Below are 25,181 nucleotides of genomic sequence, written 5' to 3'. Positions count from 1 at the left end.
GGCGTGACAAGGGGTGTTTATCTGTTTTTGTATGTCTATGTTCAGTTCTAGTTTTTGTATTTCTATGTTGGTCATTGTTTGGCATGACCTCCAATTAGAGGCAGCTGGTTGTCGTTGTCTCTAATTGGAGGCCATATTTAAGTTGATGTTTGTCCCACATGTCCTGGTGGGTGATTATATTTTGAGTAGTGTGTTTTTTCCCTCTCTGCGTCACGGTTTGTTGTTTTGGTATTTCAAGTTTTTTGTATTTGCATTACGTTTCACGAATATAATAAATATGTGGAACACAAATGCTGCATCTTGGTCCGCTCCTTATAACAGCCGTGACAGTAGAAGAAATACAACACACACAAACCCCAGGTGTACAGGATCTGTGCAAGCTCAATAGAGTGTGTGTGAGGGTTGGGATCAATTCAGGAAGTACACAGAACTTCCAAATCCAATTTTCTTTAATGGACAATATGGAATTCGAATTTGTTTTACTTTCTGAATTGACTGGATTTGAAATAGAATTGACCCCAACCCTGGTGTGTGTGTGTGTGTGTGTGTGTGTGTGTGTGTGTGTGTGTGTGTGTGTGTGTGTGTGTGTGTGTGTGTGTGTGTGTGTGTGTGTGTGTGTGTGTGTGCAGCCCACATTTCCTCTCACAAACCTCAAACACAAAGGAAGGGACTTCCCCTAAATGATTCCCCACTCTCATACGGACCTATCTCTCTCTCCCAGGTGCTGACTGACCTCCTTTATCCATGAAGTTACAGTGAAGGGAGGGAGGGATGGCGGGATGGCGGGAGGGATAACAGTTATATAAAAAGCTAATTAATGTTGAGCTCCAGACCATGGAGATATTGTCAGGTAAAAAACCCATATAGAACACTAGCTGAATGTCATTCTTCAATTTGTTAAATTTTCTATCTCATCTCTCCACAGTGTGTAATGATCTCATTTTACTGAGACTCACATATCTGTCATAGCAGACTATAATACCTTTAATTCACTCCCTCAGAGCATCAGGACAAAGTAACTACTAAACTACCAAAACTATTAGGAACACTAGAAAAACATGACAAAGTGCCGTAGTATGATGATAGAGAAAGGCTGGAGGAGGAAAAGAGAGGTGATGAGAAAGGCAGCGAGGGAAGATGAATATAAAATGATACTGGTGGATATGAGTCACAACGTCTCATCTGCTGCACGCACACACACACACACACACACACACAATAGGGGACAATAAGGGATTCTAAATCGCAACATGAAACAGTTTGAATTCCCTTTGAAGAACTGTGTGATGTACACCAGTGGAATAATGTATCAGCATGATAGCATGCATTATAACACACACACACACACACACACACACACACACACACACACACACACACACACACACACACACACACACACACACACACACACACACACACACACGGAAACAAAGTAATTTTGTGCACACAAGCACACAGACACGTTCACACACATGCACGCAAACAGAAACCCACAGGAACACAAGGCTGGATAACAGGATATGGAGTGAGTCTGATTCAGTGCTGATCCCAGGGGATTATGGGTAAAGCAGAATGACTTATCTGGCCATCTCCTATATCCGCCTACACTGGGACCTGGACAATACAACACACACACACACACACGCACACACACACACACACACACACACACACACACACACACACACACACACACACACACACACACACACACACACACACACACAGTCACATGCAGACAAACACACTCCCAGTAGTGCTGAGGGCTGTATATTGGTAAACACTGAACCCTTCTGAACCCTCTACATCATGAACTGAGGACGCCCAGGTTCTGTGGCCCATTAGTGAGGCTGACCTCATACTAGTGGTGATAGCACCTCATCGCTGACTCAAAGAGGGGGAGGGAGTTAGAGGGGGAAGGTGGTAGAGGGGGAAGGAGGTAGAGGGGGAGGGATGGACAGGGAGAGGGAGGTAGAGGGGGAGGGATGGACAGGGAGAGGGAGGTAGAGGGGGAGGGAGAGGGAGGTAGAGGGGGAGGGAGAGACAGGGGGAGGGAGGTAGAGGGGGAGGGAGAGGGAGGTAGAGGGGGAGGGAGAGACAGGGGGAGGGAGGTAGAGGGGGAGGGAGAGGGAGGTAGAGGGGGAGGGAGAGACAGGGGAGGGAGGTAGAGGGGGAGGGGGAGGGAGGTAGAGGGGGAGGGGGAGGGAGGTAGAGGGGGAGGGGGAGGCAGGTAGAGGGGGAGGGAGGGACAGGGGGAGGGGGAGGGAGGGAGAGGGGGGAGGGGAGGGAGGTAGAGGGGGAGGGGGAGGGAGGTAGAGGGGGAGGGGGAGGGGGAGGGAGGTAGAGGGGGAGGGGGAGGGAGGTAGACGGGGGAACTGGGGAGGGACAGGGGGAGGGGGAGGGAGGGAGAGGGGGAGGGGGAGGGAGGTAGAGGGGGAACTGGGGAGGGACAGGGGGAGGGGGAGGGAGGGAGAGGGGGAGGGGGAGGGAGGTAGAGGGGGAGGAAGGGAGAGGGGGAGGGGGAGGGAGGTAGAGGGGGAACTGGGGAGGGACAGGGGGAGGAAGACAAAGGTAACACAGGGACGATCGTGACTAGAAAGGATAAACACACAGATCACACACAGATTATACTCCCATTACGTCAGTCTCAGCTCAAGGTCAAAGCATTCTCTCTCTCCTCCAGGACAACATAGATAGAGCAACAGAATGAATAGAAGAAGACATCAAAGAACATAGACACATCTAGTGAATGGCTGACAACCCACAGAGAGATACAAGGCCAGGTCTTCCTCTAAACGTTACTATTTCTGCTGTTGACAATGTTTCAATTGTGAGGTCATCTGAGCTAGAGAGGAAGAGAGAGAGAGAAAGAGAAGTTCATTGTTCCAGTAGAATAGAGGGGACTGTGGGAGAGAAGGCTTCTGGCACCTACAGTAGGCCTGGGATCCAAGTTTACAGCCATAGAGGAGATGGCAACGTGTGTGTGTGTGTGTGAGAGACTTTATTGCCCCACATTTCCAAGTGAATTTAAAGTATGACCACAACAAGAAAGACTGATCTGTTTTTATTTTGGGACAGGGAGAAAAGAATGCTGCTGTCATAGCAACCCAGTGCATTTCTCCATGGCAATGGCCTGTGTTCCAAACAAATTGGGTTGGAAAAAGGAGCAGGGGCCCAGTGGGAAGTCTGTTAACAAACATCCCCACACACACACACAAGGGTGTGTGTGTCTCTTGTGTATGACTGTGTGAGAGTAACTGCAGCGTTCTCTTTCTAGTCTGAGACCCAGTATCTTCCCCATCATAGACGATCTACTATCAGTGTAGTGAGATTCAATGGTGTTATCTCCTCATCATTACTAATTCATCAGCCATCAGCCCACACAGTGGAACACACACCGCAGACAACGTTTCATATGAGCTGCTCTACAGTATACAATACGTAGCTCTTTCTCTCTCTCTCGCTCACAAACACATGCACACACACATACACCAGGCACACACACACCCTGCAGTCAGGACTGAGATGATCTGAATCAATCAAAGAGCTCTCTGATCCCACACACACACGCAGAGACAGTGCTGTTACCCAGGGAGCTGGCCCAGTAGATTGGGTAACCGGAGCTCCAGGGCACTTGGCTCCGGTCGTGAGGCCCAGGACGGCACCCTGACGCTGGGGTGATTAATCTCCCCATCACCCCTGCCCTGGAGCTACTGCTGGGAGAAACATGGTCTCACAGCTAGCCTGATCCACCCTGCTCACTGGGGCGTTTCACACACACACAAACACACACACATACACACACACAAACATACACACACAATAATTAAGGCCAAGGGACTTATTATTATTATTATTGAGTATCCGTATGTGGGTGTGTATGTGTGTGTGAAGAAGGGAGTTGCATGGGGTATGGAGGCTGCAGATGTGGTATCTCCATTCCCCCATTACTGCCTTGACCTGACAGATATGTAATCGATGACACTTATTGGCTAACCGTGCGTCAGTAACTTCATTGGTTACCTGCAGATCAGTGTGTGATCCTATTAGCTAATGGCCCCTGACATTGTAAAGGAACTTCCTCCTTGTACAGTGAGATAAATCCAGAACAAAAGCAGACATAAAAAACATTGCAGGGGAGCACAACAATCGCCCCAGACAAAGACCCACAGGACACATGCTGCTATCGCCCTCCTCCCCCTCCAAAACACAACACAACCACAGCCAAAACAGAAGGAGATGAAAGGATGGGAAGAATAAAGGATTCCCCCTCCGAGAACCACACCTTAGACACCACCACCACCACCATCACCATCACCACCACCATCACCACCACCACCACCATCCCCCCCACCATCCTCACCACCACCACCACCACCATCCCCACCACCACCACCACCACCACCACCATCCCCATCACCATCCCCACCACCACCCCCCCCACCACCACCACCACTACCACTACCATCCCCATCACCACCATCAGCACCACCACCACCACCATCCCCACCACCACCACCACCACCACCATCACCATCACCACCACCATCACCACCACCACCACCATCCCCCCCACCATCCTCACCACCACCACCACCACCATCCCCACCACCACCACCACCACCACCACCACCATCCCCACCCCCATCACCATCCCCACCACCACCCCCCCCACCACCACCACCACCACCACTACCATCCCCATCACCACCATCAGCACCACCACCACCACCATCCCCACCACCACCACCACCACCACCACCACCATCCCCACCCCCATCACCATCCCCACCACCACCCCCCCACCACCACCACCACCACCACTACCATCCCCATCACCACCATCCCCACCACCACCACCACCACCACCACCACTACCATCCCCATCACCACCATCAGCACCACCACCACCACCATCCCCACCACCACCACCACCACCACCACCACCACCACCACCACCCCCCCACCACCACCACCACCACCACTACCATCCCCATCACCACCATCCCCACCACCACCACCACCACCACCACCATCCCCACCACCACCACCACCACCATCCCCACCACCACCATCACCACCATCCCCACCACCACCACCACCATCCCCACCACCACCACCATCACCACCATCCCCACCACCACCACCACCACCATCCCCACCACCACCACCACCACCAACCAAACAGAGACAGACACAAGAGAAGAGACAACCACTCCCTGTCCCCTCTGTCTCTACCCGCGTCCCCTCTCCTCTTCCTTCCTCTCCTATGTCCTCTTCCCTCTTTCTCTCATCTACCCTCTCATACCATCTCCCTTTTCCCCTTCTCCACCCTCTCCTCCTCTCTCTCTCTCTCCAGTGTGTGTGTGATGGGGCTAGTGAGAGGGGTGCTGGCGGTTGCCTGGTAACCAGTCTAATTGAGGGGTCTCCAGAGAGTTAGTGTTATCAGAGCTTGGGTCCCCTGTTCTGTTCCAGACTGCCTTCTCTTTCTATTCTATCACTCATTCGCTCTTTCTCTCTAACACTTCCTCTATCCCTCTCTTCCCCTGTCCATATATTTTTTATTTAACTTTTATTTAATCACGGGAGCCCAATTGAGACTAGAGCCTCATTCTAAATGGTTCCCTGAGAACAAACAATTCACAAATCAACACGATAATTCAATAAAACAGAACAACATAAACGACTAGATATAGCAGTTACAGATACACTACATTTCACCAACACCAATCAATTATTACTATCAACCAAAACACTTGTAAAGCTCAGTGAATTCCTCCCTCATTAGCGTTCTAAACGGCCCTATTGGCACCACGGACTCAAGACGGCGGCGGTAAAACTAAAGGCTGATTTACAAAGGTCAGTAGAGACACGAGGGACCTCGAGAGTTAACCTGTGAGTGGGTTTGGTGCTTCGTATTTTGATACTTTAGGAGGGAAGTGAGATATGTTGGGATATGAAGCTTTGTAAACAAAAAAGGAGAAATCTACAGGAATTTATAGAGTTCCAGCCAACCGGCCATTAAAGGATGCAGTGATGAGTATTAAACCTGTCACCTATGATAAAGCAAAGCGCGATATGGTCCACTGCCTCCAAGGGTTTTAGAGTTTTAGAGTGGTTGCTGCATTCTGATAAATGTGTCACCTGTACAACCTGCTTCCTGTTGTTGGATAGACAGTATCTCTCCTTTCCATCCCTCTTTCTTTCTGTCTCACCATTAGTCCTCTTGATATACAGCACCTCTCTTTCTCGATCAGTCTCTCTCTCTTTTTCTGCTCTCCATCGCTCTTTATTTCTGTTTTGATCATTTTTTAATCGTGTGCCACTCTCATCTCTCGTTTTTAATCTTGCTCTCTGCCTATTCCTCCTATTCTGTTTCTTGTTCATGTTTTTCTGTTTTTACTCTGCAGTCTTCTCTTGTCTCTGTTCCCCTCCATTTATTAATCTATCTTTTATTTCCAAATAAACATGGCGTACTTACTGAGGAAATCCTTATCCCATTATACAACACACACGCACGTACGCACACACACACACACACACACACACACACACACACACACACACACACACACCCCTGTGATGTGAGCCACATGGGGGATTAACAATGCATAACAGATAAATATGCCATGTTAGAAGCAGTGCGTCTGTTCACTGCTCTAAGGATAAAACCCCCCTAAAACCCCCATAGGCAGCTAAACTGACTGTGGACCAGCTCTTAGCTCAGTGTGTAACGTCATGTAATGATCAATAGAGCAGATCAGAGCAGCTGTGGACGGGCATTCACTGGCCAGTATGGTTTCTTACAATACCAGGGACATTCAGAGGAGAGGTCCACACACACACACACACACACACACACACACACACACACACACACACACACACACACACACACACACACACACACACACACACACACACACACACACACACACACACACACACACAGCTCTTCATCTATACTCTCTTCCTCCTCCCTCTCTACTCCTTCCTCTCCTTCTATTCCCCCTTCTCCCCCTCCTTCTCTGAATATCTTTCTCTTCTAAAACTATCTTGTTTTTAACCACCATCTCATTCCTTTCTCCACCTCCTCTATTCTTCCTCCCTCACATTCTCCTCTTTTTCAAATCCTCCTCTTCCTCCCTTTTTCCTCTCCCTTCATCCAAGACCCACCTTCTCCCCCTCTACTCCTCCTGTTTCATCTCCTTCATTGCTGCACCCCACTCCATCGTCTCCATTTGATTTTTCCATCTACGTCCTTTCCTCCTCCACCTCCTCCTCCTCCTCCTCCTCCCCTCTCTCCCCTGCATTACAACAGCCATGTTGTCTATATTCTTGCTATGAGGAGAGTAAACCTCTGTGATGTACTGCACTACTTTAACGCTGCACTCGTCTAATCATTCCTCCCATTACTCATTAAGTAAAGTGGGACACTTCTGTCGCAGTCTGGAGGTGCCATTTCCAACCCACCCACCCACCCACCCACGCACTCTCACATCACACACACACACACACACACACACACACACACACACACACACACACACACACACACACACACAGACAGACAGACAGACAGACAGACAGACAGACAGACAGACAGACAGACAGACAGACAGACAGACAGACAGACAGACAGACAGACAGACAGACAGACAGACAGACAGACAGACAGACAGACAGACAGACAGACAGACAGACAGACAGACAGACAGACCAGACAGACAGACAGACAGACAGACAGACAGACAGACAGACAGACAGACAGACAGACACAGACACAGAAACAGCTCACCCTTCCCAGACATCTATTGATCAGGCTCAGCCCAGGGGAAAGGGGGGAGAAGGAGGGACATTATTCCCTGAAGTCAAATGTGCGCTTAGCAACCGCCCTAGACATCCAATTCCCAGACCCATCCCATAATACAAACACCAAACCCCACTGGGATGTGCCTGACAGCCATGACAAACAAACCTCTGCAAGATACGACGACCACTAATGACAGTCAGTCAGTATTACATGATGGAAACCTTTGGGAATACACACATGCATACCAGTCCTACTGCAATATCTTCTCCCCTGGAGGGGCAAGCTCAACCCCAGAGCAGCAAAGCCCTGACCTGCCTGCCTGCTCCACAACAGCTAACATAACACATCCTCTACTATACTAACAGCTTTCTGTCTAGCCTCAGCGCTAGCCCCAGCTAGCCTCAGCGCTAGCCCCAGCTAGCCTCAGTCAGAGTCCTGTCTTACCTGGTGAGAACAGTTTTCCTGGTGAACCATCCTTCACAGCATCCTAGACAGGTGCAGGCTGGCTGCGCCTCGGGGAATGACAACGGGAATGGGATTGGGTGAGGATTCCCAAAACTGCTGCAGTTTTCTGGCAAGGAGAGGGGGGAGAGATCCAGCCCAGTCCCAATCCGGACAGAGAGACCAGAGAGAGAGAGAGACTGACTGTATGTCTGTGTTCTGGTCTCACTCTCTACTGATCCTGCTGCTACTGATATAGCTGCTCCTCTCCTCTGTAGTGTCCTCTCTTTTTCTCTCTTTCACTCTGTCTGTCTGTCTGTCTGTCTGTCTGAGAGAAGGGTAGGATCTGATCACTTCTTTTCCAAAAGAGAGGGAAAGGTAGGGTGGGAGCGAACAAAAAAAAAGGGAGGGGAGTGAGAAAGAGGAGGAGAAACAGAAAGGAGAGTGAATCTGTGGCCGTCTCTCTCCCTGCCGGAACGGGGGAGGGGCAGAGTGAATCATTACAGACACAGTCAGCCAATGGGGTGGTAGAACAGGGAGGGGGGAGACAGGGGGGCGGGGTGCGGGATCAGAGGGGGAGGTGACCTTCCGCTGGTCTACAGAGGTGGAAACGTCCCACAGAGAGAGAAAAAAAAGGTGGAGGAGGGGGTGAGAAAAGAAGAAAGGGGGAAGAGGAAAGGTGAGAGAGGGGAGGAAGAGAAGTGACTCCCATACCAAAAACCTTTCATCTTCATCTCTAAATCTTCTCTAAGTGCTATGACACTATCTTAATACTGTTATCTATGACCTAATTACAGTATTTGGGGAATATCAAAAGTCTGCATGGTGCCTTTAAAAACAGAAAACTGTTTGAATGTATGGCTAATGGCAAACAGCACATCATATTCACAGCTTTTCACTACTTGTGAATAGTTGACTATTTCCTCAGCGTTGGTGTGTATGACCATAACAGGATATATGTGTCTGTTTGGGTGTAGCTCCTTTCCTCTCTGTCCCTCTCCGTCCTTCTCCCTCTTCCGGTCCCCCTGTGGTACAGGATTATAATCTGTCTGGAACAGATGGCCTCTCTATAATCCACCAGCAGGGAAGGCCACCCTGGATGAACTCTCCTCTTTCTACCGTTCCCTCTATCCCTCCAAAATGACATAACAATAACGAGGCTATATACAGCAGGTACCGGTACTGAGTCAGTGTGCGGGGGGGTACAGGTTAGTCGAGGTCATTTGTACATGTAGGTAGGGGTAAAGTGACTATGCATAGATAATAAACAGCGAGTAGTAGCAGTCAATGTAAATAGTCTGGGTGGCCATTTGATGAATTATTCAGCAGTCTTATGTCTTGGGGGTAGAAGCTGTTAAGGAGCCTTTTGAACCTAGACTTGGCGCTCCTGTACTGCTTGCCGTGCAGTAGCAGAGAAAACAGTCTATGACTTGGTTGACTGGAGTCTTTCACCATTTTTTGGGGCCTTCCTCTGACACTGCCTAGTATATAAGTCCTGGATGTCAGGAAGCTTGGTCCCAGTGATGTATTGGGCCGTACGGACTACCTGTAGCCATACCAGGCAGTGATGCAACCGGTCAGGATGCTCTCGATGGTGTAGCTGTAGAACTTTTGGAGGATCTGGGGACTCATGCCAAATCTTTTTAGTCTCCAGAGGGGGAAAAGGTGTTGTCGTGCCCTCTTCACAACTGTCTTGGTATGTTTGGACCATGAGAGTTTGTTGGTGATGTGGACACCAAGGAACTTGAAACTCTCGACCGCTCCACTAAAGCCCCGATGATGTTTATGGGGGCCTGTTCGGCCCTCCTTTCCTGTAGTCCACAATCATCTCCTTTGTCTTGCTCACATTGAGGGAGAGGTTGTTGTCCTGGGACCGGACAACGCTGGGCCACTTGTGCGCCACCCTATGGGACTACATCAGGCGAGCAATACCTTAAGACTTCTTTAATATTAGACATCGCGCACCATCAGATATTGACAAATAGACACACACCCCCACCCCTCGTCTTACCAGACGTAGCTGCTCTGTCCTGCCAAAAACCCAGCCAGCTCTATATTATCCATGTCGTCGCTCAGCCACGACTCGGTGAAACCTAAGATATTACCGTTTTTAATGTCCTGTTGGTAGGATAGTCTCGACCGTAGATCATCCAGTTTATTTTCCAGTAATTGCACGCTGGCCAATAGAACCAATGGTAGTGGTGATTTACTCAAACCTCACAAGGCCCCCTGACCTTCTCCCTCTGTATCTCCACTTTTTATTCACACAAATGACAGGGATTTGTGCCTGGTCTCTGGAAAGCAGTATATCCTTCGCATCGGACTCATTAAAGAAGAACTCTTCGTCCAGTTCGAGGTGAGTAATCGCTGCTCTGATGTCCAGAAGCTTTTTTTGGTCATAAGAGATGGTAGCAGCAACTTTATGTACAAAATAACTTACAAACAATGCAAAAAACCAAACAAAATAGCCATTATCGTCGCCTTTATCTTCGCCACTATTTTGCAGAGTATTCAACAAACCTTCTAGATCAAAGTATATTGTTTTGTATTGGTAGTCCATGATGAAATGATAGCTTGGCTACTGTGCGGAAGGACAGAACACTCTCTCCATCCATCCAATGATCTCTCTCTCTCCCTCCCTCCATCCTCTCTCCAGTCAGAGATAGACAGATGTCTCCCACACCGTATGCCCTCGCCAGTATGTGATTGAGAGATCGCTCATTCTGTCTGTTATTGATCTCTGTTAGGTAATGGTGCCGTTTCCCGATAAGCCCAGTCCAGGGTTTAATAACCTGGAAGTAGATCGATGTTGTTCCTGGTCTGATCTGAGTGGCCAGGCTCTGGATCGTTGACTCTGGTCTGGAAGTGTCAACAGGGTTAACAGTGGCCCTCTGGGCTTACAGTAGAAAGTCCAGTAAGACAGAGTAGAGAGGAACACTACACACTACAGCTGCTTCAGTAGCACTAACAGTGTTTCAGTAGCACTAACCATCAGCATTTTACTACTTCAAAAGGCTCACTGCTCCCTTTCTAGAATACCTATACTACACTAATAAAACACAGTAGGAATACGAATCCTAAACACACACACACACACACACACCCACACCCACACCCACACCCACACCCACACACACACACACACACACACACACACACACACACACACACACACACACACACACACCCACACACACCCACACACACACACACAGACACACACACACACACACACAAATATCCAAAGATCTGATTATCTACTATACCTATTGGCAGCAGATTACGGCCCAACCCATCCCAAACCAACAGGGAGTAGCCTAGATAGAGGTTCTAATCTAGAGACTACAATCTGTAGATTCTGACTCAAACTGCTACAGAATGTCTGCACTCTGCACTGTAAGTGTTTTAGAGTATGTTGTAATCTCTTTGAGAGTGTGTGTACATCTATATGTGTGTGTGTGTCCCCGCATAATGCAGTGGAGTCAGTGTTGGAGTAGTTCCAAGGAGCAGGCCCAGCCCTCTGCCTCTCTCCTCTCATCCCTCCTCTATCTCCTCCTCCTCCTCCTCCACCTCCTCCTCCACCTCCTCCACCTCCTTGTTTCTGAGGGTGCGGAACAGATACACACATGCAAGTGGAAATAAGAAATAGCCCCAATCTGATCTGACCTGATCGATGGCCCTATGACATAAAACTGTGGACCAGATGAGAGGACAGAGCCAGTTGGCTCTAGCTGAACCCAGGTCTGATCTGACCTGATCGATGGCCCTATGACATAAAACTGTGGACCAGATGAGAGGACAGAGCCAGTTGGCTCTAGCTGATCCCAGGTCTGATCTGACCTGATCGATGGCCCTATGACATAAAACTGTGGACCAGATGAGAGGACAGAGCCAGTTGGCTCTAGCTGATCCCAGGTCTGATCTGACCTGATCGATGGCCCTATGACATAAAACTGTGGACCAGATGAGAGGACAGAGCCAGTTGGCTCTAGCTGATCCCAGGTCTGATCTGACCTGATCGATGGCCCTATGACATAAAACTGTGGACCAGATGAGAGGACAGAGCCAGTTGGCTCTAGCTGATCCCAGGTCTGATCTGACCTGATCGATGGCCCTATGACATAGAACTGTGGACCAGATGAGAGGACAGAGCCAGTTGGCTCTAGCTGATCCCAGGTCTGATCTGACCTGATCGATGGCCCTATGACATAGAACTGTGGACCAGATGAGAGGACAGAGCCAGTTGGCTCTAGCTGATCCCAGGTCTGATCTGATCTAATGGTTCCAGTTAGGTTTGGGAGTCAGTAGGGTAATGATCATAACTAGGCTATCACTGTGCTGTTCCAATATTAAAACACATAACATAATGGAGAGAACATCTAATTCATTTATTGAACGAAGTTTCCTCTCTCTCTGTTTATCTCCTTCTGCATCTTCTTGCACGCACACCATCCCTCCATCCCACCCTTGCTCTAACCCACCTTCCCTCCACCCCACCCACCCAGCCACCCACCCACCCACCCACCCACCCACCCACCCACCCACCCTCCCTCCACCCTCACTTCCTCCCTCCCTCCATCCTTCCTCACAGCTGGATGAGAGGAGCACAGATGCCTTGAGAGAGCTGACATTTTCTGTCAGCGTAAAAAACACTGAATATTTAACAAGTGAGTCACAGCAGGAGGCGAGGAGCCTGACTGAGACTCCCCTCAGTAATGAGCTCTCTCCCTCGTTCCCCCTCTCTCTCTGATCGTGTGGCTTCAGTTACAGCCTGGCTAGGACTACAGAGCGGAGAACATTGATCTCAATGTGTATGTCTCTGGAAGAGTCACTCTACATGGAGGTTTCACAATTGGACACATAACAGAGGATTCTCCATCTCATAATAGAATAGAAACTATTTTCTGGCTCGTGGGTTCGTTATGTTGTTAGTAGTGGGCTACAGTGATTGCTTTGGGAGATTCTCTTTTGGGCAAAAGACCGTCCTCTCCTCAACTCCTCTGTCCTCTTTCCTCTGTGACCCGAAAACCGATAAATGGTTGAGTGGTCGAGGAGAGTGTTTTGATCACTTTACACATTTATTTGGGGATTCCACCCCTGTAAATGTCATTTGCCCGATGACGTGTGTGTGGAGCGGGAGAGTCTCATTTCATACAAGTGCATTTGTTTCCACGTTTCCTCTCCTCCCCTCCTCTTCTCAATAAAGAGGGAAGATGGGGACAGAGGAGTTAGCAAAACCAATTGAGAATCTCCCATGGTCCCTGTGAGCTCCCTGTTTAGTCAGGTTTTGGGGAGTAAGGGTCAGAGTGGTCTTGTAAGTCTTGGTAATTAAAGGTTAAAGCAAGTAGTCTGTGGTGAAGTTATGGTCAAGCTGTATAGTCAGTCTGTATAGCCTGGGTGCCAGTCTGTCAGAATGTCTCTTTCCGGTCAACAGGCTGTATAGCCATGTTGAGGGTGTGTCATGGCTACAGTGCATCTGCTCTGTGTGTTCAGTGTGGCAGTGACAGATGAAGCTCTCCCTATGACCTGGCTACCACCCTCATATACATGCTGTCACACACATGGAGGGAGAGGACGAAAGAACAGACACAGTCACAGAGAGAGAGAGATAGAGAGAGAGAGAGCGAGAGAAATAGATAGAGATTTGAAAAGGGCCTGAAAACGTCAATATAAGCCTTCGTCGGGGCTCGCAACAAACAAAAAAGATTGCCCAGCACTGGGCGCGAACGCAGAGCATGCTGCTTCCAGTAGCTCACTGCGCCACCACAGTTCACAATGCTCTAGCAATCCATGAGAATACTTGATGATAGTTGATGGAAACAGCATGCTGTTTTGAATTATTTGGTTTTAAGCCTTCCCCAAACCATAGCCCTAACCTTAACCACTCGGAATTAATACCTAACCATAACCACTCGGGATTAATACCTAACCTTAACCACTCGGAATTAGTACCTAACCTTAACCACTCGGAATTAATACCTAACCTTAACCACTCGGAATTAATACCTAACCTTATCCTCTCGGAATTAATACCTAACCTTAACCACTCTGAATTAATACCTAACCTTAACCACTCGGAATTAATACCTAACCATATCCTCTCGGAATTAATACCTAACCTTATCCTCTCGGAATTAATACCTAACCTTAACCACTCTGAATTAATACCTAACCTTAACCACTCTGAATTAATACCTAACCTTAACCACTCGGAATTAATACCTAACCATATCCTCTCGGAATTAATACCTAACCTTATCCTCTCGGAATTAATACCTAACCTTAACCACTCTGAATTAATACCTAACCTTAACCACTCTGAATTAATACCTAACCTTAACCACTCTGAATTAATACCTAACCTTAACCACTCAGAATTAATACCTAACCTTAACCACTCAGAATTAATACCTAACCTTAACCACTCTGAATTAATACCTAACCTTAACCACTCTGAATTAATACCTAACCTTAACCACTCGGAATTAGTACCTAACCTTAACCACTCGGAATGAATACCTAACCTTAACCACTCGGAATTAATACCTAACCTTATCCTCTTGGAATTAATACCTAACCTTAACCACTCTGAATTAATACCTAACCTTAACCACTCGGAATTAATACCTAACCATATCCTCTCGGAATTAATACCTAACCTTATCCTCTCGGAATTAATACCTAACCTTAACCACTCCGAATTAATACCTAACCTTAACCACTCTGAATTAATACCTAACCTTAACCACTCTGAATTAATACCTAACCTTAACCACTCTGAATTAATACCTAACCTTAACCACTCTGAATTAATACCTAACCTTAACCACTCAGAATTAATACCTAACCTTAACCACTCAGAATTAATACCTCAACTTAACCCTTTCAGTAGTTTTTTTATTTGGGGGACTAAACTATTTTTTATTATTCAAATGTTTCTTTATTATTCCAAATATTTTTGTAAGTATTTTTTTTGTTACAAGGAGACTTCTTTTATTTATTTGTATTATTTTGGTTTATTGGTGGGTATTTCTTTCCTTGTCTTTTTTCCCCAATTGTTTTCAATCATAGGCATGTAATACCATTGACAGCCATTACAAATAGCCATCCCACAATAGGGAAGTGGGAGCTTAAAGGTTCATGGTCTCCCAGACTAACCGCCACACCTCCCCCAGAACACCCTTTGAGTTGTTTCTGTTTTAACCCTGTAACCATGCGGAATTAACCCTGTAACCACGCGGAATTAACCCTGTAACCACGCGGAATTAACCCTGTAACCACGCGGAATAAATGCGTAACAAATAGACGTTCATCCATTATGCGTCAAATTTCAAAGGGAAACCAAGAGATCTTGTTGAGAGAGAGAGATATACAGAAAGACATAGAGATAGAAAACATCTCCTGAGTTTGTGTGTAAAAAAAGAACACCGTCTCTTTAAAGAGTTGCCCTGCGTTAGCAAGGAATTCTGGCAGGGATAGAGTCTGTGTGTGTGTGTGTCTGCTCTGAACAGGACTTTTATTTTTAGCCTGGTATAAACAGACCCAGTTGGGAGCCCCTGCCTAGTGCCTGGTTCTCAGGCCACCTCAGCTCAGCTCAGAGACACACACACACACACACACACACACACACACACACACACACACACACACACACACACACACACACACACACACACACACACACACACACACACACACACACACAATGCACTCTGTAATCTAACACAGACAACCCCACCAATTCACCAGCACCGCAGCGATCCACCCATGGCTGCTCATAGAGGAGGGAGGGAAAGAGAGACAGAGACTATGACTGACCCAAACTTAAGGAAAGCTTTTATTATGTACAGACTCAGTGAGCATAGCCTTGCTATTGAGAAAGACCGCCGTAGGCAGACCTGGCTCTCAAGAGAAGACAGGCTATGTGCACACTGCCCACAAAATGAGGTGGAAAGTGAGCTGCACTTCCTAACCTCCTTCCAAATGTATGACCATATTAGAGACACATATTTCCCTCAGATTACACAGACCCACAAAGAATTCTAAAACAAACCCGATTTTGATAAACTCCCATATCTACTCGGTGAACAAGCACACTGAGCCATCACAGCAGCAAGATTTGTGACCTGTTGCCAGAAGAAAAGGTCAACCAGTGAAGAACAAACACCATTGTAATTACAACCCATATTTATGCTTATTTATTTTCCCTTGTGTACTTTAACAATTTGTACATCGTTACAACACTGCATATATACGTAATATGACATTTGTAATGTTTTTATTCTTTTGGAACTTATGTGAGTGTAATGTTTACTGTTCATTTTTATTGTTTACTTCACTTTTGTATATTATCAATGTTAACATATGTTTCCCATACCAATAAAGGCCTTAAATTGAATTGAGATGGGGGGGGCAGAGAGAGAACAAACATACACAAACCACTGTGCCTGATTCTGCCCTTTGTTCTAGTGTAATACCCACTGACAGCAAGGTGATGGATGGCTGTTTCAACTCTCTCTTTGAGCTAAAACCATGCTGCTATTCTCTCCCTCTGCTTTGCTCTTTCATTTCCCATGCTATAAAGCTATAGGGCCTTGCTCTTTCTCTCTTTCATATTTTGTGATGTTAATCTATGGTACCTCCCTCTCTTTCAAGCTGTAAAACAGTACTCTCTCCCTCTCTCTCTCTCTCTCTCCCTCCCTCTCTTTCACTCTCTCCCTCTTTGGTTTGCAGTGACTGTGCAGAAAGTTGGGTGATACAGAGCTATAAATCAGCTCTTAACAGCAACATAAATCCCCATTTCCTCCGCACTATGCTCTGCCACTCACAGCCCCTCCACCCTTTCATCCTCCCAGCCCACATTTTCTTAAGGGGAGAGGGGGAGGCGGGAGATGCAGAGAAAATGGTCTCCTGCTGTATTCTGCTTGTTCTGAGAACAGTGGGCCGTAATGTACTCTGACAGCTTGAGGAAAAATACAATTAGCCATTAACAGGACTGGGAGAAAGGGGGAGACAGGGAGGGCAGAGAACCAGGTGGAAAACAGTACACTTGGCTGTCCCCGTAGGAGAACCCGTTTTGGTTTCAGGTAGAACCCTTTCTGGTTCCAGGTAGAACTGTTTTGGGTTCCATGTAGAGCCCTCTGTGAAAAGGGTTCTACCCTTTTCACAGAGGGTTCTACCTTGAACCAAAAGTGTTTTACCTGGAACCAAAAATGGTTCTTCATAGGGTTCTCCTATGGGGACAGCCAAATAACCCTTACTGGTTCTAGAGATAACCTTTTTTTCTAAGAGTGTAGGGTGGAACTGGAGAGAAAGTGGGGGCCGGGGTAACGGTATTTGGCTGGAGGGAGAGTATACAGTAGGGTGGAACTGGAGAGAAAGTGGGGGCCGGGGTAACGGTATTTGGCTGGAGGGAGAGTATACAGTAGGGTGGAACTGGAGAGAAAGTGGGGGCCGGGGTAACGGTATTTGGCTGGAGGGAGAGTTTACAGTAGGGTGGAACTGGAGAGAAAGTGGGGGCCGGGGTAACGGTATTTGGCTGGAGGGAGAGTATACAGTAGGGTGGAACTGGAGAGAAAGTGGGGGCCGGGGTAACGGTATTTGGCTGGAGGGAGAGTATACAGTAGGGTGGAACTGGAGAGAAAGTGGGGGCCGGGGTAACGGTATTTGGCTGGAGGGAGAGTTTACAGTAGGGTGGAACTGGAGAGAAAGTGGGGGCCGGGGTAACGGTATTTGGCTGGAGGGAGAGTATACAGTAGGGTGGAACTGGAGAGAAAGTGGGGGCCGGGGTAACGGTATTTGGCTGGAGGGAGAGTATACAGTAGGGTGGAACTGGAGAGAAAGTGGGGCCGGGGTAACGGTATTTGGCTGGAGGGAGAGTATACAGTAGGGTGGATGATCTAGTTACAATACATTCGGTCAAGGGTAGGTGAGTGGTTAGTAAAAAGGTACGCATTTCTCTGTTGGGTATGCTGCTAGGTTGTACTGTATATCTACATTTAGACTTAGACGTGAAGAGCTCCACACCTCTCTGCTCTCTCTAGGAGCTCAGTGACTCACAGTGACTAAATCAGAGGAAGGGTGTGAGTGTGTGTGTATGCGCACGCTGAGAGACGTTGATGGAATGTGTAGCTCTGGGCTATCCTGTTCCAGCACAGTCATTGCTGTCCGTCCATCTCTACCCACACTCCCCATGTCTCCAGCGTTGCAATCTCCCTCCACACCGCCCGGGCCTCCGCACTGCAGCTGGCTCGCCTTGATGACGTCACACCATCATCCACACAGGAGAGGACATACCATTCCTCTCAGGGTCAGGTGTAGGGATTGTCCTGCTCTACCCTGACCTTCAACCCTACGCTGTATGTCTGGTCACAGACATCTGGTAGGGTCAGAGACTACACAGCTAGACTCAGCTCTATAGGTGGCCTAGACTTGGGTCTAACTGCTTATCCAGGTGATATAACCATTCATCTCTCTATGTGGTGTACACTGAACTGATTCCCCAGGAGATAGATTGAATGTAGAAGGAAGGGAAGACCAGTCAAGCTGTGTGAGTGTGTGTCATTAATAGGTGGGGTCATCGAGACCGCCACTGATAGTACTGCACTTTTAAATCTATTGGGAGCAGTTGTGATTGTGTGTGTGTTTCCTGTGCCAGTCCTGTCTAGCCGCTTACACCAGACCCAAACCTGATGACTCTGCAACTTTCCTGCAACTTTTTGGTTTCCATGTGTTGTTCTATTTGTGTGGTGTGTGTGTGTGTGTGTGTGTGTGTGTGTGTGTGTGTGTGTGTGTGTGTGTGTGTGTGTGTGTGTGTGTGTGTGTGTGTGTGTGTGTGTGTGTGTGTGTGTGTGTGTGTGTGTTTGTATGGGTGTGTGTGTGTGTGTACAGTATTCTCTCCCTCTCTCTGCGGTGTATGTGAAGGGGGTTATACTATATATTGTATCAGTGAAAGTTTGTATGTAAATGTCAGGTCCAGATGTGTGGCTGTGATGTCAGATACATGGTCATGTTAGAACAGCTGGACCACAGCACAGATCCCCACCCACTGACTCCAACACTCTTTGACCACACACAGAGCTGACCACACACGGTTCGAGAGCCAACGTCATTAGCACCAGACAAACCAAGTCATTGGGACACAGTCTAAGTCTGTGAGGTAGCTGGCCAGGTGGTTTAGTCCTCAAGCACATTTCCTCCACCACAAGAAAACACTGCTCCAGGCCAACAGCTAAATCAGACCCCTCGCTGAACAGAACAAACCTCTGATTGTGTCCACTGCAAAGTCACGACTGTCAGGCAGACAGAACAGAGAAGAGAGGACAGAGCCTGACTGACTATATTACCACAGTTACAACATATTGGTTCAAACTGCATCTTAGTCAGGTCAAACCCTCTCAGATGGAAACATCCCATGGTAGTAATGTAGTCGTAATATAGCGCAGGCAGGTATGATGGGATTAGACAGAGAGAGAGAACAGTCTGAGTCCCAGCTAGTAATACCACATCATGGCTGGGATCATCCCCCTCTCCTCCGCTCCAGACCAGAACACACCTGCTCTTTGTTAGACGCCACATAGCAGACAGTCCTGGAGAAGAAAAGACACCCCTCTGGCTACTGAAAGGCATGTGGTCTTTCTCTGTGCTGGGTCTACAGTGAAACACACAGGTTCACTCTGTGTTTGTACTATGGAAAGCTGGGCTGTATCATCACTGAAGTGGGTCTATGAGAGAGAAATACCTGCAGTCCTTTACAAAGAAACTGTATGGAAAAATCCATATTCTTGTACACAAATTTCTAAAGAACAAGTTATAACCCAAAGTACAACATTTATAGGCCTTTTGCCTTTTGGTAGGCCGTCATTGTACATAAGAATGTTTTCTAATCTGACTTGCATAGTTAAATAAAGGTTATATATATAGTAAGTTGAGCACCCCTGATATGAGAGGTGGACATGTTCCTTTACCTGAGTGCACTGCCCTGAGTGTACTGCCCTGAGTGTACTGCCCTGAGTGTACTGTGTTTACCTGAGTGTACTGTGTTTACCTGAGTGTACTGTGTTTACCTGAGTGTACTGTGTTTACCTGAGTGTACTGTGTTTACCTGAGTGTACTGTGTTTACCTGAGTGTACTGCCCAACTTGCTGTGTGGAATCCAAGATTGAGCTGTAAACTCCTCCACTAATAAAAAACAATCTTCCCAGCCGCTGGTGATCTCTCAGAGGAAAGGTAGAGAAAAAGCAGAACCTTGAAGCAGTAAGATAAACATCTGTAGAGCAACAGCAGGAGAGAGAGAAAACGGTCCGACTTTAAAGCCTGGACAGCGCTGTCTGCTCACAGCGCGAGTGTGTGAGGAGTGTGTGTGAGAGCTGTGTAGGAGGCCGGGCGTGCTGGAGCGGGTACTGACACACACAGGCGGGTTAGGTAGAGTCCCAGACGCTTGGGGGCTGAACCAGTCACCGGAACCCAAGCACCTGGTCATGGCCCTGCCCACCCCTAACCCCCCTAGTCCTCCCCTGGTCTGGACCTATCCCTCCTTCCCACCCTCCCCCTGATCCTAGCCTATCCACACACTGCTGCCCTACCTCCCTATACCACTTCATCTCTCTCTATCAGTTTAACCCTGACTGCTTGTGGTTCTATATATCCTCTATGACTGCTTGTGGTTCTATATATCCTCTATGACTGCTTGTGGTTCTATATATCCTCTATGACTGCTTGTGGTTCTATATATCGTCTATGACTGCTTGTGATTCTATATATCCTCTATGACTGCTTGTGGTTCTATATATCCTCTATGACTGCTTGTGGTTCTATATATCGTCTATGACTGCTTGTGGTTCTATATATCCTCTATGACTGCTTGTGGTTCTATATATCCTCTATGACTGCTTGTGGTTCTATATATCCTCTATGACTGCTTGTGGTTCTATATATCCTCCATGACTGCTTATGGTTCTATATATCCTCTATGACTGCTTGTGGTTCTATATATCCTCCATGACTGCTTGTGGTTCTATATATCGTCTATGACTGCTTGTGGTTCTATATATCGTCTATGACTGCTTGTGATTCTATATATCCTCTATGACTGCTTGTGGTTCTATATATCGTCTATGACTGCTTGTGGTTCTATATATCCTCTATGACTGCTTGTGGTTCTGTATATCGTCTATGACTGCTTGTGGTTCTATATATCCTCTATGACTGCTTGTGATTCTATATATCGTCTATGACTGCTTGTGGTTCTATATATCCTCTATGACTGCTTGTGGTTCTATATGTCCTCTATGACTGCTTGTGGTTCTATATATCGTCTATGACTGCTTGTGGTTCTATATATCGTCTATGACTGCTTGTGGTTCTATATATCCTCTATGACTGCTTGTGGTTCTATATATCCTCTATGACTGCTTGTGGTTCTATATATCCTCCATGACTGCTTGTGGTTCTATATATCGTCTATGACTGCTTGTGGTTCTATATATCGTCTATGACTGCTTGTGATTCTATATATCCTCTATGACTGCTTGTGGTTCTATATATCGTCTATGACTGCTTGTGGTTCTATATATCCTCTATGACTGCTTGTGGTTCTGTATATCGTCTATGACTGCTTGTGGTTCTATATATCCTCTATGACTGCTTGTGATTCTATATATCGTCTATGACTGCTTGTGGTTCTATATATCCTCTATGACTGCTTGTGGTTCTATATGTCCTCTATGACTGCTTGTGGTTCTATATATCGTCTATGACTGCTTGTGGTTCTATATATCGTCTATGACTGCTTGTGGTTCTATATATCCTCTATGACTGCTTGTGGTTCTATATATCCTCTATGACTGCTTGTGGTTCTATATATCCTCCATGACTGCTTATGGTTCTATATATCCTCTATGACTGCTTGTGGTTCTATATATCCTCCATGACTGCTTGTGGTTCTATATATCGTCTATGACTGCTTGTGGTTCTATATATCGTCTATGACTGCTTGTGATTCTATATATCCTCTATGACTGCTTGTGGTTCTATATATCGTCTATGACTGCTGTGGTTCTATATATCCTCTATGACTGCTTGTGGTTCTGTATATCGTCTATGACTGCTTGTGGTTCTATATATCCTCTATGACTGCTTGTGATTCTATATATCGTCTATGACTGCTTGTGGTTCTATATATCCTCTATGACTGCTTGTGGTTCTATATGTCCTCTATGACTGCTTGTGGTTCTATATATCCTCTATGACTGCTTGTGGTTCTGTATATCGTCTATGACTGCTTGTGGTTCTATATATCCTCTATGACTGCTTGTGATTCTATATATCGTCTATGACTGCTTGTGGTTCTATATATCCTCTATGACTGCTTGTGGTTCTATATGTCCTCTATGACTGCTTGTGGTTCTATATATCGTCTATGACTGCTTGTGGTTCTATATATCGTCTATGACTGCTTGTGATTCTATATATCCTCTATGACTGCTTGTGGTTCTATATATCGTCTATGACTGCTTGTGGTTCTATATATCGTCTATGACTGCTTGTGATTCTATATATCCTCTATGACTGCTTGTGGTTCTATATATCGTCTATGACTGCTTGTGGTTCTATATATCCTCTATGACTGCTTGTGGTTCTATATATCCTCTATGACTGCTTGTGGTTCTATATATCGTCTATGACTGCTTGTGGTTCTATATATCCTCTATGACTGCTTGTGGTTCTATATATCCTCTATGACTGCTTGTGGTTCTATATATCCTCTATGACTGCTTGTGGTTCTATATATCCTCTATGACTGCTTATGGTTCTATATATCCTCTATGACTGCTTGTGGTTCTATATATCCTCTATGACTGCTTGTGGTTCTATATATCCTCTATGACTGCTTATGGTTCTATATATCCTCTATGACTGCTTGTGATTCTATATATCCTCTATGACTGCTTGCACTAGAAACCTCTCTTACCCTACAATCTTCTCCCCCCGCCTCTCTCTCTCTCTCTCTCTCTCTCTCTCTCTCTCTTTCTCTCTCTCAACGTGGCACAGGGCTGACTGCAGTCTGAGGGTAGTGGTTAGTACTGGAGTGCTCAGGGCAGGGTTCAGACACAAAACAACTACCACATAATCACAGTTTCCAAACAGAGAGGGAGAGATAGGAAGAGACAGACAAAAAGATGGAGAGAAGGCAAGCCCTTCAAGTCTCTCTCCCTTCCACGGCTCTATTCTCCACCTCTCTCTCTTCCCTTGCTTCAACACGCTATCTCTGTCACATACTTCGGTTTCCTCAGCCATGTGAGCTTATCTAGGACAGCTTGTTCCACTCTTCCTCTGTTGATTCAGGCTGTGTTTCTCCTGCATGCTGGTAGATAGCGACAGCTTGAAGAAAATGTCCCTGTAATGTTGTCTTTCCATTACTTTACTCAGCCACAGGCAGCTGATCTAACAGGGTCAATGGTAAATGCTGGTGTTTTTATCTCTCCTCTGATCCTGACATAAAACCTGATAGGGAAACATACTCATGCTGCCTGCCCTGCCAGATAAATGTGTGTCCGTGCATGTGGGTAGATGTGTGTGGTGTGTTGTCAAGTCAATGTGCATTTATTTTTAACACTCAACTGGATGCATTAGTCAGTACAAATGCGTGTGCATATTCATTTCTTTGGTGTGTGCTGACCTGATATGGATGTGAGTCCTGTGAGACATGTTGCTACACATGCAGAGATACAAACAGACATAAACGTGTGTTTGCATGTTGAACAGTTGCTGTGTGTTTTTATCTATGTGCTAGCCTCATGCTGATACTTGCAATACATGCTGAGGGATTTAGCGCAAAGGCACATTCATTGGAAAATATGTACAAGTGTGATTGTGTGTATGTGTTTATGTGTGTATGTGTGTGTCACACAAAACTGAGGTTAGAACACATGCTGAGCCATGTGTTGCACAGAATACATTACATGTGTGTGCGTGCAGACTTGCATATATGGTGTACACTACTGGTCCAAAGTTTTACAGCACCTACTCATTCAAGGGTTTTTCATTATTTTTACTTTTTCTACATTGTAGAATAATAGTGAAGACATGTTCTCCAGGCAAAGGGTGGCTATTTGAAGAATCTCAAATCTAAAATATATTTTGATTTGTTTAACACTTTTTTTGGTTACTATGTGATTCCATATGTGTTATTTCATAGATTTGATGTCTTCACTGTTATTCTACAATGTAGAAAATAGTCAAAATAAAGAAAAACCGTTGAATGAGAAGGTGTTCTAAAACGTTTGACTGGTAGTGTATGTGTGTGTATATATTAATATAGCTTCAGGCTGAGCTCCTCCCTCCCTATCACTCTGCTCCTCCATTGGTATGTGAGTGATGGGAGGGGTGCTGCATGTCACAACAAAGCTTCTCTACTGAGCACACCGTCTACCCACAGGGCATGACTGGATCTCTGTGTGTGTGCACGTGTGTCTGAATAAATGTATATCTTTTCTCAGACATGAGTGTCCCATAGGCCTTCACAAATGTAAATGTAGTGTTAAATATAGATGTGTGTATTAAAGTACCTTTCCTATGAGGTAAATGATTTCACAGCCTCTGAATCTTTCACCTCGGCCCTGGTTATGAAGGATAACATTATTGTTTTGGTTTGGGGGCCCCTAACTGCCACGTGCCTCCAGAGCCTGTTAGGCCTTCATTATATAAAGGTCACCTCACCCCTCGACCTCCTCACCGCAAATTCTTTCTAACCAAGATCCAGAGGGAAGAGGGAGATGTTAGAGAGTGGAAACACTACCCCTGGTCTCCTGTAACTAAACACAGTGGTTCATAGTTCCAATAGTACAGTCACACAGAAACAGACCGACTGGCTCTGTGGTGTACGGGCAGCAGGCAGGCTGGCACACTGATCGGTGGCCATACC

The 25,181-nt window shown here is 46.6% G+C and overlaps 1 protein-coding gene across 2 annotated transcripts in view; it reads right to left on the bottom strand.

Moving 5' to 3' along the window:
- LOC106580942 (schwannomin-interacting protein 1) overlaps positions 1 to 25,181 on the bottom strand; it is a 56,455-nt gene that overhangs the window by 19,626 nt on the left and 11,648 nt on the right. The window contains exon 1 of one of the 2 annotated variants that reach the window (XM_014162529.2): positions 8,261 to 8,656. The exons of the other annotated variant lie outside the window; for it this stretch is intronic. Within the exon in view, the coding sequence (XP_014018004.1) occupies positions 8,261 to 8,290 (30 nt within the window). The 5' untranslated portion in view covers positions 8,291 to 8,656. Of the gene's footprint in view, positions 1 to 8,260; positions 8,657 to 25,181 lie in introns of those variants that run through there. 2 annotated transcript variants of the gene reach the window in all.

This window comes from Salmo salar, chromosome ssa20 (assembly GCF_905237065.1).
Source record: "Salmo salar chromosome ssa20, Ssal_v3.1, whole genome shotgun sequence".
In the NCBI taxonomy this organism is placed as follows: domain Eukaryota; kingdom Metazoa; phylum Chordata; class Actinopteri; order Salmoniformes; family Salmonidae; genus Salmo; species Salmo salar.
Note: the sequence above shows the minus strand (reverse complement) of the source record. Positions and strands in the feature narration are given on the sequence as shown.